Source organism: Schistocerca cancellata, chromosome 8 (genome assembly GCF_023864275.1).
Source record: "Schistocerca cancellata isolate TAMUIC-IGC-003103 chromosome 8, iqSchCanc2.1, whole genome shotgun sequence".
Lineage (NCBI taxonomy): Eukaryota > Metazoa > Arthropoda > Insecta > Orthoptera > Acrididae > Schistocerca > Schistocerca cancellata.
The window spans coordinates 242361039-242380495 of record NC_064633.1 but is presented as its reverse complement, the minus strand read 5'-3'; the positions used below and the strand labels follow the sequence as shown (position 1 = coordinate 242380495).

Genomic DNA, 19457 nt, shown 5'->3' with positions numbered 1-19457 from the left:
TCCATCTTCTCCCCATTTTGTGATCACGCAACTATTTCTATTCCTCTTTCTTCCTTGTTGTTGTTTCCTGTTTCTCCAGTACTCCATCTTCTTCCCATTTTGTCTTCTCCTTTCTTCTGTTCATATTGTTTCCGATTTCTTATTCTTCTGCACTGAAAGCCTTCTAAATCTAGTATTTTATTCTTAAAAATGTTTCTGTCTCCTTTCTGATGCTTTCATGTTGTTTCTTCCTAGTTTTTCCTTATTTCTGTAATCCATGCTACTGTCGGTTTCTTCTTCAAGAAATACAGGAATATTCGTTTCGTTACGCTTTTCTTATTCATTTGCTATAAGTGTCCAAAAAAGATTACTCTTCTGCTAACCATTAATTCTGATATTTTCTCTATATTTTTGTAGATTTTCTCATTACTTCTCATTTTCAGGCATCTTTAGTTTGTATTGCACCCATTATTTTACGAACAATCCGTCTGTGAAGTACCTGTCTCCGTCCAGCTTACAGTTCATCGTTAGGCATCCACATTCATATAAACATTTCGATCCATTTCTTATTGTAAACATTCTTTGTCAAGCTATATACTCTCTCAATTTTGTGAACTCCTAAATCTATTGCAAATTTTTCTAGTCCATTTCGTTGTATAGTTTCTCCATGGTATTTAAAGTTAATTACTCGCTCTATTTTACATATTTGGGTTTGTATGAATTTTGGTGCAATTTTTATATTTGTCACTGATATTGTTTTTTTCAGCTGAAGTTTGAGTCTACTTCTATTTGCTATTTCTTTCAGAAGATTTATTTGAATAACAGTGTCTGTCAGATTTTCTGAATGTATTGCAAAATTGTCTGCAAAATCCAAGCTGTTTATCTTCATTTCATATGTTTTTCTCCCTAGAATTACTTTATTCTTTTTATTTCTTCTCTTTATACTTACTTTTATAAATGAAAGTATTCATCGGCAAAAACTGTTTTATTCATGCTCCTTGACCAGAATAGCGATCAGTACATACCTGAATAATAAACTCAAATGTACCGTCTTTACCCCCAGGAGCAATTCCCACACGCCATGTTCTTCAACCCAGGCGCGTAAAGAGGACCTCTCTGCATTCCTTTAATGCGTCGATACTGGCAAAGTGCAGTAATACTATTTCTGTTGTTTTGATCAAACAGCTTCACGTTTAAATCTCTACGCACCTTCTCCACACCCATGTTGGCTGTCTGCATCTGTAATGCTCAGTAATGCTTGTGATTCAGCCGTATCGACATACGACATACATAACAGTAACGACGCTTAACAGCAAGCCATGACACTAAAACTATTAACAACGCACATCCTGCAGCGTACAGTCTGAACGCCATTCCTATACAATTGAGTATCCATACAGTAAAGTTTTCCGTCTACACTGGTTCAAGTTGCGAAAGTTTAATTATAACCACCCTGTATCTTTTGGTGGAAACTGACTGCAGCCGCAAACTACGTACAGCGCTTCATCCCGTTCGTACTTTTCAATAACTGCGAGCATAATTACTTCCGGCACTGCGACGAATGTCGGCCTTCGAATGACCTAAAAAATCCGGATTTAAATACAGCCTAACATACAGGGCTATTACAAATGATTGAAGCGATTTCATAAATTCACTGTAGCTCCATTCATTGACATATGGTCACGACACACTACAGATACGTAGAAAAACTCATAAAGTTTTGTTCGGCTGAAGCCGCACTTCAGGTTTCTGCCGCCAGAGCGCTCGAGAGGGCAGTGAGACAAAATGGCGACAGGAGCCGTGAAAGCGTATGTCATGCTTGAAATGCACTCACATCAGTCAGTCATAACAGTGCAACGACACTTCAGGACGAAGTTCAACAAAGATCCACCAACTGCTAACTCCATTCGGCGATGGTATGCGCAGTTTAAAGATTCTGGATGCCTCTGTAAGGGGAAATCAACGGGTCGGCCTGCAGTGAGCGAAGAAACGATTGAACGCGTGCGGTCAAGTTTCACGCGTAGCCTTCGGAAAATTGGCTCATGCCACAACTGGAGACCGACAGCGCCGACTTCATCTTTCAACTGGATGGTGCTCCACCGCACTTCCATCATCATGTTCGGCATTTCTTAAAAAGGAGATTGGAAAACCGATGGATCGGTCGTGGTGGAGATCATGATGAGCAATTCATGTCATGGGCTCCACGCTCTCCCGACTTAACCCCATGCGATTTCTTTCTGTGGAGTTATGTGAAAGATTCAGTGTTTAAACCTCCTCTACCAAGAAACGTGCCAGAACTGCGAGCTCGCATCAGCGATGCTTTCGAACTCATGCTGCGCCGAGTGTGGGAGGAACTTGATTATCGGCCTGATGTCTGCCGAATCACTAAAGGGGCACATATCGAACATTTGTGAATGCCTAAAAAAACTTTTTGAGTTTCTGTATGTGTGTGCAAAGCATTGTGAAAATATCTCAAATAATAAAGTTATTTTAGAGCTGTGAAATCGCTTCAATCATTTGTAATAACCCTGTATTTGGTGATTGTAGTTGGAGACAGGGACCTGCGTCGTAAACTCTTCGTAATCATTTTTTGCTATATGGCAGAGCACCGGGCGACGTCAGTAGATTTGTAGCCCCACAGTCCTGTCCATCGCTCGAAGACTCAACAAACTATTTGACAATGATGGTGGTATTTATATGAAAAAAATATTTTAATTTCATAATTTATAGAATTATTTTTTAATTTTTTGCTGGCAAACTAATGCGATGATTCTCTCATGACAATAGTTTTGGCCAATAAAGATTCAAGAGCCAGACATCTATACACTGATAAGCTAAAACATTATGATCGTTTGCTTAATAGCTTGTTATCCGTCTTTGGAACGAAATACGTCACCGATTCCTCGTGTAAGGTTCAAAATGGTTCAAATGGCTCTAAGCACTATGGGACTTAGCATCTGAGGTCATCAGTCCCCTAGACTTCGAACCACTTAAACCTAACTAACCTAAGGGCATCACACATATACATGCCCGTGGCAGGATTCGAATATGCGACCGTAGCAGCAGCGCGGTTCCGGGCGGAAGCGCCTAGAACCGCTCGACCACAGCGGCCGGCTGCGCATAAGGGATCCGACAGTTTGTCTGTAGGTTCGTGGAGGCATGTGGAATTAAATATCTACGAACAGGTCACGTGATTCACGTAAATTACGAGCCGCTGATCTGCGTACGCTGTGATGGCGCCCAATAGCGACCCACATGGATTCCTTGGGGTTTACATCAGGCAAATTTGGTCGCCGAGACATCAACGTGAGTTCAATATAATGTTCTACAAAGCACTGTACCACGGTTCTGGCTCCGAGACACGGAAAATTATACTGCTGAAAGATGACATCACCGCCGGGAAAGATATCAAGCATGACGGGATGCAGGTGGTTCGCAGCTATCAGCGTGTCCCATACAAGCGCAGGAGAGTGTCTCTCATGGCATAATACTGCTCTCACCAGTATGTTTCAACCCGCCGTTCACCTCTATGACGGCGTTTGTGGAGACGACCACATGCCCGTATGTATTTGAAGTGTTACTTCCTCTGGCAGGGCTGGCAGCACTTCGGTAAGAAATTGTGCCTGTCTTTTATCCGTTATGATTTCTTCAATTAAGAAGGACCAATCACGAGATCTCCATTAACACCGCGCTAAACGTTCAAACTCTGGTACCTCTAATGTTCAACCTGCCTCGGACAGTACGGATTCTCAGCGGCCCAATAATGCATATTTATTACTTTTTGCTTTCGACGATTTGCTAACGTAGCTTTGAAAGATTCTCTTTATTGGTGAAGAAAGAATCTACGAGGATCATTTCAAAAGTCTACACACTGCGGATGCGTGACTGTTACAGTGGCGTGATCAATGTAAAATTCGTAACAGTTTTGAGCTATACTTGAGGCCTGACGGTCGTATACGTGTTTCCTGGTTCGCCTGGCTGCGTCGGGAACTGAAAGCGAATCGGGCCGGATTACACATAGTGACCAGCGGTTCTACATCGAAATCGAATCTGTAAGTGGAAAGAACTCAAACGGAAATTTTCAACGCTTTTAATGAGGTGTGTGGAAATAGTGTAGTGGATCGTAGCACAGTATCATGTTGGTCTGCCCGTTTCCGTGAAGGTCGGGTAAGCACTGAAGACAACCCAAGAAATGGAAGATCACCAACTGCAACAAACCTCTCAGGTTATTGTTAATGACATTTTGAAAGAGGATCGAATAAAATAATTTGAGGAAATTGTATTTGAGGCCAGAATGTCGGACACATCAGTTTACAGAATCATAACTGAAAAGGTAAAGATGAGAGGAGTTGTTACCAGATAGGTTCCGTGTGGTCTGAGTGAAGCGCAGGACAGGTCGCAAAAGAATTCCTTCAATGTTAAATCCAACAGGAAGAGAACGGCTGGTGGAAATAGCTGTTGACCTGATGAGACCTGGATACTAGATTTCCAGCCAGAAGTGAAGTTTCAGTGGTCAGAATGGAAAAGTTCCGCCGTCTGCAATCAAAGGTGAAACTGATGGAGTCATAGCTACAGAGTGCTCCAAGGGACATAAGTAACAGGCGCGTACTACAGGCTGTTTTTGCAAAATGTTCTGTGCTCGAAAATTCGTAAAAGATGGGCTGACGTGCTTGCAGCTCATGACCTCAATTTTGCATGATAATGCAAGACCGCATATTACCCTGCCAGTGAGGGAAACGCTCGTCAAATATGGATAGGAAATGCTCACCCATCCACCACATAGTCCTGATATTGGCCCACCAGACCAAATTGAAGGAAAAACACCGCGGAAAACGATTTAGTACTTTCAGTGAGGTGACCCAAGTAATCAAACAGTTCACCAATGAAGATGCCCTATCCGGAATACAGAAGTTGCCAAAACAATGGTAAGCTGTCATAAGCAAGAACGGAGATTATATTAATCTCCGTTGTACAAAATATCTTTACAGGACTTTAATATAAAGTCCTGTAAAGATATTTTGTACAACAAAATTATTTTCTTCATCCTTATCTTACAGCGTGCAGAACTTTTGAACATCACCCTCGTACTATTCTAATGTCGCGACAGAGTTCCATACATCGTCTGCAATATCGTAAAATGCGGAAAACGCGCGGCTGACTTATTCTAGAAGCACTCGCAATTTCTTTGAAGCTAACGTGTGGATTGTGAGCAACAGCTGCCAGAACACCTATTTCGTTCGGCCTGCTCGCTGTAGGTTTGTTCCCTACCCTATGCTTAAGTAATCAAGTGTCCTTCCAAGAATTTTTTTTATTATTCACTGTAATTGTCATTCTTGTTTCATCTTCAACTGTTCTCGTCACGTTCCTTCTGCATTCTCCGTAAAGAAGTACGGTATCTAGTTTCTCCTGGCTTGTGAAAGAAATTTATTTTCTAAAACTAACGAACTCTCTACAATTGCGAACTAAACGATGAGAACGGAAGCTACATTTCCACTGCGCCCCTGAAGTACAGGTATAGCGATCACTCAACAGTTCCTTCCTTATTAGACGTGAGGTATTTCCTTTTTCAGATATGAAATTATGAACTTCCGGGAACGACAGAAATCTAATTCAGGTTTAAAAAGGAATTCTTACTTCTACTTATTGCAATTTATCAGAGACTACTAATAGGTGACTGAACAGTGAAACGCGGTTGAATTGATCTCTTTTCACCTATAGTACTAGCAGCAGAAATTATAGTGGATCCATTTGAAAAAGCGAAGTCGATACCGATATCTTACCAAATAAATATCTACGAAAATATTATACAAGTAGGTCATTTCGTGAGGACTTTCTCACAATTAATACGAGAGAAAGCAGAGCTACGGTATCCTGCAAATAGTTCCGAAAATATTTTGGAGGAACTGATTAGTCGAATCATCGTGTATATAACAAAGAAAAAAAATTCTCAATGGTTGCTCATTGTTATCTTATATCTGGGGATGTTTGTTTACGTATTTAACCTGACAAGTCCTCTCTTACATCCAACGAGGCATTTCATTATTTCCAATTACACAAAAAAGATCAAATTGTGAACGAGACATACTGATTGTTAATTACTGCTTCGCCTCTTCCATGCCAAAGCAGCTTAGTATGTAGACAATGAAAAGTGCGTTTTCAGGGTTGGTCTCTCATCAACGAACTGTCTTTCGCTCTTTGCGACAGATTCACTTGGTGATTCCTGTCTTTTCTTCTTTCTTCCTTTTGCTTAAAAATGGTTCAATTGGATCTGAGCACTATGGGACTTAACATAGGAGATCATCAGTCGCCTAGAACTTAGAACTAATTAAACCTAACTAACCTAAGGACATCACACACATACGTGCCCGAGGTAGGATTCGAACCTGCGACCGTAGCAGCAGCGCGGTTCTGGACTGAAGCGCCCAGAACCGCTCGGCCACCGCGGCCGGCTTTTGCTTAAAATTCCGAATATGTAATAATATGTCCCATAAACATCTCACATAGAGACATGGAATAAAAATAAATAAATAAAATAATTATCTGCACATTTACCGTAATTAATAACTATCACAGACAGATCACGAAAACATTACCAATGTAATCAAATAACACGATGTGTCCGCTTTTAGCTAAAACTCTTCTTTCTGTTTTGATGTGGCAGTTCAGGACACATACGTTGTCAAAATTGTCGACTATGGAAGAAAGAAGACCTGAAAACAGTACCTATTAGATTTTGGTTTTCAAGTTTTTTTTTGTAAAGTATTTTGGAAGCTGGTGATTCCCACTGCGCGTTGACTAAAAGTCTTACCTGCTCCTGGAACGGTCACTGTTCGAAACAGCTCAACTGCACGTGGTGGTTAGTTTTTGAGTCAAGTCAACTGCACACACAAGTTAAGTTGGCAGTATAATTCAAAAGTGTCACATTTCTATTTTTGTACTTCTAAATCGAATCCTGTATATTTTGATGTTTTTCAAGTTTATTGTTAGATCGGTGAGGCATATCTGTATCATTGATTTTAAAGTATGCAGTTGCCTGAGTCTGAACGATAGAATCAACAAAATTATATATACGTGGATGTGTATTCTGAAAATTAACACCGAAAGCTCTGTGAAAAGCCTCAGAAGCATTGGCTGTTCTTTCAGAACTTGTAGTACTGGAAGTCCAAATTCTGGGCGGAAACCTAACAAAACGCCCAGTATAACCATTTACCTACATCGGTGTTATTCTATTTATAATCGGAAGATAGCCCTAACGCCTTTCCGAAGTTTGTTTCCACCAACAACGATCAATTTAGGGCCTCTTTCACTTGTCATGTGCTCCACAGGAACGTTACAATCCATTTCCAACTTGCTAGTTACTTACGAGCAGTTGGAACCGGCACTCTCATCACGGCACCCTGACAAAGTGACTAATGACAGCAGTGTTACCAACAGTTCAGTGCAAATATTTTCAAGCAGCAAATAAAACACTCGTGCGCAGTCGACCCGTTTATGAGATACCTCACCGCGCGCAGTCGACCTCGTTGCTGATGTAATGCTGAAACTGCTCACGCGCAGTTGGGCAAACAATGAACCTTGTCAAGCGTAATCTCCACCCACTTAACGACCTTCTGAAAGATTCTGAGATCTGACCATTGTAATGGAACATGTACACCACTCACAACGCAAAATATCGCCTTCAACTGGCTCCTAGTAACTTCTGTCGATAATCTTCACAACAAGAAAATAGGAAAATGTTCAAATGTGTGTGAAATCTTATGGGACTTAACTGCTAAGGTCATCAGTCCCTAAGCTTACAAACTACTTAACCTAAATTATCCTAAGGACAAACACACACACCCATGCCCGAGGGAGCACTCGAACCTCCATCCGGGATCAGCCGCACAGTCCATGACTGCAGCGCCTTAGACCACTCGGCTACAGAAAATAGGAATACACTTCAATGTCAAAAGGGAAAGAGTGACACAAAAATATCACACTCAAAACTGCATGGAAACGAATATAACTTATTACCTTCAATGAAGACCCCACGCCCCTCCTATCCGCATCCTCCTCCGAGGATGACACGGCGGTCGGATGGTCCCGGTAAGCCACTCGTGGCCTGAAGACGGAGTGCTTTTTACCTTCAATGAAAACCTCGCCTAGTTCAACTCGTCCACCCAATGCCGCTGCCCAACGAGCTACTTGACTCCAGAACAGAATATGACGTCCGTCTTTAAAGCGCCTGTGTAAAGATGCTGAAAGGCAACAGTCGCCTAGAAAACCGTGATAGTTCAACCTGAAATCCACGCCCGCGCACGGCAGTGCACTTTCGGAATCTCTCAATGTAATAAATAAATCGAGCCATTGCCATCCGTCACAAAGAAATTCGGTGCTGAAGACTCTGTGCCACAGAGGGCGAACATTTTCAGACGAAGAGAGCATCGCCGGAGAATTACAGCACCGACGAATGGTGGTTCGAATGAATGCGTACTCCGACTGTCAAACTGACCGGTGTCGCACTCAAAATCAACGCCTTAGAAAAAGATTGAAACTGATATCGAAGAAGCATTAGGGATGGCGATTGTCATTGAAACAACCGGTTTTCGGTTATACTGGTTTCTTTCAACGCCAGTTTAAGCAAGTGTTAAAACTGCTCAGAATAACCGTTGTCTGAAATAACCGATTTTTTTTATTCCTATTTTTTCCTGTAATAAATGTATGGACGTAAAATATTAAATAGCCAAATAAAAGAAAAGTTAGTACGTCCAACATTCGCTGTTTTTCTCGGAAAGTGCCAAGTGGTTGAACACACACAAAAAAACAGTATCCTCCTACTGATTCTGATTTTTCGAAACTCTGCTCAAAAATCGCGTCGCAATATACACTCCTGGAAATTGAAATAAGAACACCGTGAATTCATTGTCCCAGGAAGGGGAAACTTTATTGACACATTCCTGGGGTCAGATACATCACATGATCACACTGACAGAACCACAGGCACATAGACACAGGCAACAGAGCATGCACAATGTCGGCACTAGTACAGTGTATATCCACCTTTCGCAGCAATGCAGGCTGCTATTCTCCCATGGAGACGATCGTAGAGATGCTGGATGTAGTCCTGTGGAACGGCTTGCCATGCCATTTCCACCTGGCGCCTCAGTTGGACCAGCGTTCGTGCTGGACGTGTAGACCGCGTGAGACGACGCTTCATCCAGTCCCAAACATGCTCAATGGGGGACGGATCCGGAGATCTTGCTGGCCAGGGTAGTTGACTTACACCTTCTAGAGCACGTTGGGTGGCACGGGATACATGCGGACGTGCATTGTCCTGTTGGAACAGCAAGTTCCCTTGCCGGTCTAGGAATGGTAGAACGATGGGTTCGATGACGGTTTGGATGTACCGTGCACTATTCAGTGTCCCCTCGACGATCACCAGTGGTGTACGGCCAATGTAGGAGATCGCTCCCCACACCATGATGCCGGGTGTTGGCCCTGTGTGCCTCGGTCGTATGCAGTCCTGATTGTGGCGCTCACCTGCACGGCGCCAAACACGCATACGACCATCATTGGCACCAAGGCAGAAGCGACTCTCATCGCTGAAGATGACACGTCTCCATTCGTCCCTCCATTCACGCCTGTCGCGACACCACTGGAGGCGGGCTGCACGATGTTGGGGCGTGAGCGGAAGACGGCCTAACGGTGTGCGGGACCGTAGCCCAGCTTCATGGAGACGGTTGCGAATGGTCCTCGCCGATACCCCAGGAGCAACAGTGTCCCTAATTTGCTGGGAAGTGGCGGTGCGGTCCCCTACGGCACTGCGTAGGATCCTACGGTCTTGGCGTGCATCCGTGCGTCGCTGCGGTCCGGTCCCAGGTCGACGGGCACGTGCACCTTCCGCCGACCACTGGCGACAACATCGATGTACTGTGGAGACCTCACGCCCCACGTGTTGAGCAATTCGGCGGTACGTCCACCCGGCCTCCCGCATGCCCACTATACGCCCTCGCTCAAAGTCCGTCAACGGCACATACGGTTCACGTCCACGCTGTCGCGGCATGCTACCAGTGTTAAAGACTGCGATGGAGCTCCGTATGCCACGGCAAACTGGCTAACACTGACGGCGGCGGTGCACAAATGCTGCGCAGCTAGCGCCATTCGACGGCCAACACCGCGGTTCCTGGTGTGTCCGCTGTGCCGTGCGTGTGATCATTGCTTGTACAGCCCTCTCGCAGTGTCCGGAGCAAGTATGGTGGGTGTGACACACCGGTGTCAATGTGTTCTTTTTTCCATTTCCAGGAGTGTAGGATCATACCACTATTTGGGCATTATGAATAGTCAGTGCTAAAGGGTGAAAACAGACTGAGGACCTACAGTTTCTATGTTAATTTGTCGATTCTCAACAGCTTCAAAATGGCATATTATGTAGACACAGGCAGAAGATCGGCTAATTTCTCATTTTATTGTAACCTATGAAAGAATCGTCGAGTTTTAAGTTTTCTCCTTATATGATATCGCAAGTTTATTGTGGCTCATCCCGTTCTTAATCTTTTAAAGCATTGTACTTCACTGAGACTGCTCTTCGTAAAATACTTCCAGACTATGGATGGTGCCATTCTGTATTAAAACTAACGTCCGAGAGCAACAGCGAGAAACTACTGTAGAGACCAGATGGGGCAAGTCTTGCACACTGCATTTACATGCATGCCTTCTACTGGGCTACGCCACACGCCTTATTGTCTCAGCAATGCTATACCAGTTCTTATGCTATGTGTTTGCTGCTCATTAGTGTCGACATTGTTGTTAAAATAGCATTTATCGATTTTTCTATTTTCTGTTATAACGCAATATTTCAAAGCACTGGAAATACTGCGCATAAAAATTACTCTTAAAAAAATTATTTAAAAAACAAAAAAATGTTCAAATGTGTGTGAAATCTTATGGGACTTAACTGCTAAGGTCATCAGTCCCTAAGCTTACACACTACTTAACCTAAATTATCCTAAGGACAAACACACACACCCATGCCCGAGGGAGGACTCGAACATCCGCCGGGACCAGCCGCATAGTTCATGATTGTAGCGCTTCAGACCGCTCGGCTAATCCCGCGCGGCTTTAAAAAACAAACTTCAGCACTGCTGTTGTGGCTAATTAATATTTCAGTTTCCTTGCCTGGTTATTCTTAAAAAATATAGAACGCCTGTTGTAATTGAGAGCAAACAAGCACCGAAAAATACCAGTCATTCAGAACTAAAACACCGGTATTGGCTTTGGCCGGTCTGTTTTTCCCATCCCTAGGACGAGTAGCCAAATATCGCATATCTACCTTAAGCTGGTCCAATAACCGGAAAGACCCGTAGACTACTACAGAAACATGGCGACCAGAGTACTTCGCTTCCTTCAACTAAGATAAAAAATCGTCTTTGTGATGTTAAAGACGACCTAGGCCTCCGAAGACCACGTGTGCATAGCGTTGCACGTGTTTGTGGCATATCTTAAGTGAGGCAGACTAATCAGAAAAGTCGAAACATCCAAGCAAATCAGCAATCACCGAGCACTGCCTCGAATACAATCACGAAATGAAATACAATGAGACTAGGTGCAATCGTCAAGTTTCTACCACTGAAAAATTAAGGCGTCCACCGAAATAAAGACGTCAGAAAACCTAATGAACAGCGCCGGATGTTTCAATTTCAACAAGGCTTGGGGTGCGGCATTCAATTTATTAAGGTCTCATTGGCCATCACATCCACCAAGAGCTGGAAAATGGTGAGAGAATTTGCGTTTCACGGTATAGCAGCGCGGCTTCTGAAAATAAGAGAGCATCAAACGACGCTTTGGGATTCGGGAATCGAACTTGGCTATACACAACGGCGGGAGACAATAGTTCACAATCGGGTTGGAAACAAGCAGCCAGTACACGTAACAACAAAATTCGCAGCACCTGAATAAGACAGCTGACTCGGTCGTCGACATATTTGTGTGTAAAATGAGAGCAACAATTCGGCTGTATACCCAGAAACACACTATTAACCAATCACGCCGATAAAACCTGACACGTCTCATGTAGGTATTTTCACTGGCCATTTCCTATTACCGCTAAAAGAACCTGTATAGTGCTGCTTGCTGCAGGACATTTAGAAGTTTCTATATCACGGGTGTCAGAAAATACCGGCCAAGATGGGAAAACACACTTGGTGTCCAGCTACGAAGGCTCCGGCCTCAACCCATTTAGTTTGCCCGGCTTCCCCCGTCGGAGGTTCGAGTCCTCCCTTGGGCATGGGTGTGTTTGTTGTCCTTAGTGTAAATTAGTTTAAGTTAGATTAAGTAGTGTGTAAGCCTATGGACCGATGACCTCAAGAGTTTGGTCCCATAGAACTCACCACAAATTTCCAACTTTTCAACCATTTAGCAGGATTAAGTAAAGACTGACCCATCACCTCAGGCCGGAGAACAACACCTTTCCTCAGATACTGGCTCAGGCTGACACAGCCACCTGACGAGCACACAGGCTTGACCAGAAAATATGTTACAACTTGGTTCCCTTGACACATGGCTCTCACGATATCATGTGGAAAAAAGTGCAAGCTGGGTCTAGCGTGATCGATATTTTCCAAATTCATGTTGCTGGAGGAGGTCATTCTGTTCGAGATACCACCCTACGTTTGAGCTTAGAATATGTTCCACTGTTCTCCAACACGCGTGTGTCAATGAGACAGGACGGTAATTTATTTAAATTTTGGCATCCCCAAGCGGCAATGTAGGGCAACAATGGGGCGTAGCGTAGTGTCTTACATGTTACGGGAGTCGTGTTCGTTGAAGTATTCTTATCTCACAAAGTGGCGGATAAGTTAAGGCACTAGACTCCGCTTGTAGGGAGAGCGGCGGCTGAAATCCGTTATCGATAACCCGATTTAAGTTTTCCTTGGATTTTCTAACTCGCTTAAGGCAAATGCCACGATGGGTTACCTTGAAAAGAACAACACGTAATTTGCTTCCTTATCCTCTCCCAATCTAAGGCTATTCTCTGTGTCTAACGACCTCGTTGTCAATGGTATCGGAAACCCTGACCTTCCTTTCACTATTCTTACTGCAACCACATTGCAGTTGGTACATTGTCTATGCCGGTGCCTATTTCTTGAACACTGTTGTCTATGCCGGTGCCTATTTCTTGAACACTGTAAGTCAAATAATGACTGACGTAAAAAATTGCAAAGGCTGTTGAGTGCACCGAACTGTACGTAGACCAGCTATGTAACAGTAGAGATTATGAGAGAGAGAGAGAGAGAGAGAGAGAGAAATATTTGACGGCTCATCAATACAAGACGCCTGGTGTACAAAATGGTGTAGTCCAAAAATGTGGCAGAGTAATATACCACTGCAGTACTTGACTTACCTGTTCAACGTGAGGTAGACGGAAATCGATGAAAAAAATTGGAATGTAATTTGCTCGTTCTGGGAATGGACAAGAAAAACTATAAAACTGTGCACAAATTTATACAGATCTACATTCAGGACCTTGTTTCCAGTATTGCAGCACTAGCCGAGCTCACTGCACTTGATATGGTGCTCGCTGAGTCCACTTCCTAGAAAGTCTTCAAGGCACTTTATCCTCTGCAGGGACAATCTGGGGCAATTGCAGTCCTCTTTCTTTAAAGTGCTAGCTCAGCAATTTTTTTTGTTCAAATGTCACGTTATGTGGATAATACTAATATATGTGGGATTGGTCACTTTGTATTAACACATCGCCTTAAAATGCACGGTAAAACCCCTACTGAATTACGTTCTGCTCTGTTATGTTTCGACGGTATATGTTGAGTGATTTGGTTTCAGTGTATTGCCTGTTCAGTTTGCAGTTTGCGCCACAGGGCTGAAAACTAGTCCTTGTATTTGGCGGTAACGTCGTTTTTTGCACTGTTGCGTCGAAAGTCCTGTGGCATCCTTAGGTATACAGTTACTTTACTTTCATAACTGCTCTTTAATTCAGTCACTGACATCATGAGTAGTGTAATTAGCTCCGTACTATGATCAAATAGCAGAAGAAATATAGTAACGCACGAATGGATTATGCTCTTGTTGCGAAATTGCTTGATGGAATTAGGGATACACTGAAACGAGAAGTGATCGAGAATAGCACACAAGTTGTAGGACAAGCTTGAGAGATATCTACAAGTCGACGATAATTCTAGAAGAAACATCCTTAAGTCGTTTTTGTCCAAGAAATATTCGGCCATTGATTAGGTGTGAAACAGCAGTGATATGATCAGCATTCCGTTTTATTTATTATACATCACAGCGTTAACAACATACCGAATATCTTTGAAGTTATATTACTTGCGGATACAATTTTTTTTTTAATTGAGTAGAAAACTTCTGAGACTGAATCGCGTGTAGTGCAGAAAAAGAGACGCATCTGTGATTTTTTTAGAACAAAATAAATCAGTATTCATAGTGAAACAAAACGCAATAAAACCATTTTGATTGAGAAAAAATAAATGGTCCGCTCTGCAAATTATTGGCGTAGATTAATGATTACGTGACTTACATAGCAAACGAGTAATAAATTATTAATGAGTAACTAATTGGAATCTGATACGGCCCATCCATGTAAATGATTATATGTCACATAGTGAAGTGAAAAACTCAAAGCGACACAGAAAAGTCTGACTACAACCTGAATAACAAATTCGCGTAAAAATCGATTTTACTATCGTGGAAGCATGTTGCATAAAAAGTGTCCAGAAACCAAACGAGATGCGAAGCACAGGTTGCACTAGCAGAGGTGAATAAGCTTCAAACTCTTCACAATGACTATTGTTTCTCTCCGTGTTAGGCCAACTGAAATTTAAGTGCGTCTTTCACCAAAGGCATTTCGCTTTTATTTACAAAGCATTTTCAGTGGTCATTCTATGTATTGCAAACCTTGTGAATGCAATGACCCCCTCCCCAACCCCCGCCTCTCTCTCTCTCTCTCTCTCTCTCTCTCTCTCTCTCTCTCTCTCTCTGTCTATCTATCTATCTATCTACCTATCTATCTCAAATACGGAACGAAGACAACTTTTGTGAACTTCACAAAACGTGTTAAAAACGCAAGTGCAGCAGCGAATGAAAAGGGGGGTTTGTAAAAGGCGAAAAACAATGAGCGTCAATGTGTAACCGGTTTATTTCGACTCCATCCTCCATTGACGACAGAAAAAGCAGTGGAGTTCAGTAAATACGAGGTGTTAACACCGTGAGTAAATTGTACGGCAAACTTATAAATAAAAACTACACTCCTGGAAATGGAAAAAAGAACACATTGACACCGGTGTGTCAGACCCACCATACTTGCTCCGGACACTGCGAGAGGGCTGTACAAGCAATGATCACACGCACGGCACAGCGGACACACCAGGAACCGCGGTGTTGGCCGTCGAATGGCGCTAGCTGCGCGGCATTTGTGCACCGCCGCCGTCAGTGTCAGCCAGTTTGCCGTGGCATACGGAGCTCCATCGCAGTCTTTAACACTGGTAGCATGCCGCGACAGCGTGGACGTGAACCGTATGTGCAGTTGACGGACTTTGAGCGAGGGCGTATAGTGGGCATGCGGGAGGCCGGGTGGACGTACCGCCGAATTGCTCAACACGTGGGGCGTGAGGTCTCCACAGTACATCGATGTTGTCGCCAGTGGTCGGCGGAAGGTGCACGTGCCCGTCGACCTGGGACCGGACCGCAGCGACGCACGGATGCACGCCAAGACCGTAGGATCCTACGCAGTGCCGTAGGGGACCGCACCGCCACTTCCCAGCAAATTAGGGACACTGTTGCTCCTGGGGTATCGGCGAGGACCATTCGCAACCGTCTCCATGAAGCTGGGCTACGGTCCCGCACACCGTTAGGCCGTCTTCCGCTCACGCCCCAACATCGTGCAGCCCGCCTCCAGTGGTGTCGCGACAGGCGTGAATGGAGGGACGAATGGAGACGTGTCGTCTTCAGTGATGAGAGTCGCTTCTGCCTTGGTGCCAATGATGGTCGTATGCGTGTTTGGCGCCGTGCAGGTGAGCGCCACAATCAGGACTGCATACGACCGAGGCACACAGGGCCAACACCCGGCATCATGGTGTGGGGAGCGATCTCCTACACTGGCCGTACACCACTGGTGATCGTCGAGGGGACACTGAATAGTGCACGGTACATCCAAACCGTCATCGAACCCATCGTTCTACCATTCCTAGACCGGCAAGGGAACTTGCTGTTCCAACAGGACAATGCACGTCCGCATGTATCCCGTGCCACCAACGTGCTCTAGAAGGTGTAAGTCAACTACCCTGGCCAGCAAGATCTCCGGATCTGTCCCCAATTGAGCATGTTTGGGTCTGGATGAAGCGTCGTCTCACGCGGTCTGCACGTCCAGCACGAACGCTGGTCCAACTGAGGCGCCAGGTGGAAATGGCATGGCAAGCCGTTCCACAGGACTACATCCAGCATCTCTACGATTGTCTCCATGGGAGAATAGCAGCCTGCATTGCTGCGAAAGGTGGATATACACTGTACTAGTGCCGACATTGTGCATGCTCTGTTGCCTGTGTCTGTGTGCCTGTGGTTCTGTCAGTGTGATCATGTGATGTATCTGACCCCAGGAATGTGTCAATAAAGTTTCCCCTTCCTGGGACAATGAATTCACGGTGTTCTTATTTCAATTTCCAGGAGTGTATTTTAATCAATAAGGAGCAAAATTTAGAAACATTATGTGTAGCATATTTCCAGAATGACCATTGAAGATGCTTTGCGCATAAAACCGCAATGCGTCTAGTGAAAAACACTCTTAAAATATTCAGTTAACTTAAGACGGGTTAAAGCAACAGCAACTGATATACAGAGTAACCGAAAAGTGACTGTACACACTTCGTATGTGTAATGTACGCATCAAAATAAGAGTAAAACGTTAAATAAAGTTTTGTCTGAAATTGCTTTATTCCACAGTTATGTAGTAAAGTAGGGATCACAAGTGCAACACTGACAGCACAAAAACTATCCATTCCGTTCAATTGCTCTTCTAAGTCCTTTGCTGTCTCTGACAGAATTAGAATGTCATCGGCGAACCTCAAAGTTTTTATTTCTTCTCCATGGATTTTAATACCTGCTCCGAATTTTTCTTTTGTTTCTTTCACTGCTTGCTCAATATACAGATTGAATAACATCGGGGAGAGGCTACAACCCTGTCTCACTCCCTTCCCAACCACTGCTTCCCTTTCATGTCCCTCGACTCTTATAACTGCCATCTGGTTTCTCTACAAATTGTAAACATCCTTTCGCTCCCTGTATTTTACCCCTGCCACCTTCAGAATTTGAAAGAGAGTATTCCAGTCAACATTGTCAAAAGCTTTCTCTAAGTCTACAAAAATGCTAGAAACGTACGTTTGCCTTTCCTTAATCTAGCTTCTAAGATAAGTCGTAGGGTCAGTATTGCCTCACGTGTTCCAAAAAACTCGGAAATAAAGCAGTTCAGACAAAACTTATTTAACATTTCAGTCTCATTTTGACCCACACATTATACCCACGAAATGTGTACAGCTATTTTTGTACCACCTTGTATAACAGTTGCTGTGGAAAAAGGCATTCGTAGGAACATACCATGTCAATGAACAGTTACAGCCCAATACAGTTGACTACAATGGACACACCGAATTAGGTAATCGCGTAACAGCCGTCTTTCACATTCAAACCCTCCTACGAGAACGTAGTATGGAAGCGGTCTCCCACAGGGTATGTCATTGCTTGTCAGTCACGATGGATATATCCAACTATGGTGCTTGCCGGTGAGTTACAGGAGCGTGAGAAATGGGCGAGGCTGTACGAGCGGCAATCGGCCTTACCTGGTTGGCTTTGTTGATCTGCTTCTTGAGGCCCGCGAAAGCCATGGCTGCGTCGTCAGTGCCGGCTGGAAGGCGGGACTAGGGCGAGGGCGACTGACTCTGCAACACAGCAGGGAGAGAGAGTGTATCAGAGCGCTGCAGGGACAGAGCCGGCATGGAGGCGCAGATTAGATAGCCGGCTACCCGGGCAGTGGGCGCACTGCGCGCAGCGGCGGCCCGGCACCCGCCATAGCGAGAAAACAAAACAAGTGGCCAGGCGCGAGTCATCCACAGGCGGACGCACTGACCCGCCTAGTATGGTGCGCGACTACCTTTGCCACTGAAAAATAGCACCAAGTTTCCTGACGTTCAACACCTGTAATAACAAATATATTCGTCTGATTTTACAACACTGCTTGTAATTAGACTGTTCACCTGTTTCACAGATACTGAAAGACGATAACTCCAACTGCTTTTCCAAAACAGAAAACAATGGTTACATAATATATAAATCCAATGACTGCGGAAGCCAGGGAAGACGTGTAATTTCATCTTGAACATTTACATATACGTGAGTTTGGACGTAAATGGTTTTCAAATAACCCTTTCACACCTTCTGGCTACAATTATGTACATTAACTTTTACTGTGCCCTACAAGGAGAAGTCCCCAGCGGTGCGATTAGCTTTTTGAATCTATCTATTCGATGATGTAGGCTAAGATCCGGTTTTTTTCGACCACATTATTTCTCATTTTGCTTGAGTTTCGTTTTACTTATAAACCTGTTTTTCATTTAAATTTTCATCTACGTTATTTTCTCCATGGCGCAATAAGTATTTAGGTTATTTTTTAAATGTTTCTATGACGATTACCGCGTAAAAAATTTCATATCTGATAACAAAAATACAATTTTCACACTATTTCACAAATATAAATAGATCATTTCGTCTTTTGTTTTTCAAGTAATTGAATATTATAATAGATAAACACAATTGAAATCATTTTAACAATAATTCCAATTGGAAGGAGAATGTAAAGAAAACATTAATCAAATGAAAAAGTTCATACGGTGATTAGAATTATGTAACAAAGGAATAGAAATAAAAAATTACATTTAAATCAATTAAATGAATAAAAAGAATGATCAAAGTCATTATTTTTGTATAAATCTTGCGTCTAAAATCATTTTAAAAAATCACCTAAAGGCATTACCACGTACAGAAAAATTTTCGTTCCTCCAGAAAAAATTCAAGTCTGAAAGGGTCAACGTACCTAATTCGTCTTGTGTTGATTCCCTCTTACTTTTTATTCAATGACCGGTTCTATTAACAGACAGATGGAGTTGCAATGGGAAGCCCTTTTGTCACTTATTATTGCCAATAAGTTTATGGAAGATTTCGAGATACGTGCTCTGATGTCGGCAACATTCTGTAACATGAAACGTTACTATGTTTTGCCTTATTTATATTGCTACAAATCTGCTTGTAATTGAGTACGCAAAAGTTTCAATGCTTGTTTCATTTTTTTGTGATGCTTATATGTATTGCGCCGTGTAAAACCACATATGCAGCATTGTTGCATAAACTGAGATAGCTGCAGACGGACAGTAAATTCATGCAACACAGCATTACACGAAAATTCATGGCCGCGATCTTATTTTTCG

General features: G+C 43.4%; 1 protein-coding gene across 8 annotated transcripts in view; it reads right to left on the bottom strand.

Moving 5' to 3' along the window:
- The window catches only part of LOC126095726 (endophilin-A), a 536080-nt gene that overhangs the window by 366115 nt on the left and 150508 nt on the right, over positions 1-19457 (bottom strand). For all 8 annotated transcript variants that reach the window (XM_049910481.1, XM_049910480.1, XM_049910484.1 and 5 more), the window contains exon 2: positions 17817-17915. In XM_049910481.1, the coding sequence (XP_049766438.1) occupies positions 17817-17861 (45 nt within the window). In that variant the 5' untranslated portion in view covers positions 17862-17915. The remainder of the gene's footprint in view (positions 1-17816; positions 17916-19457) is intronic.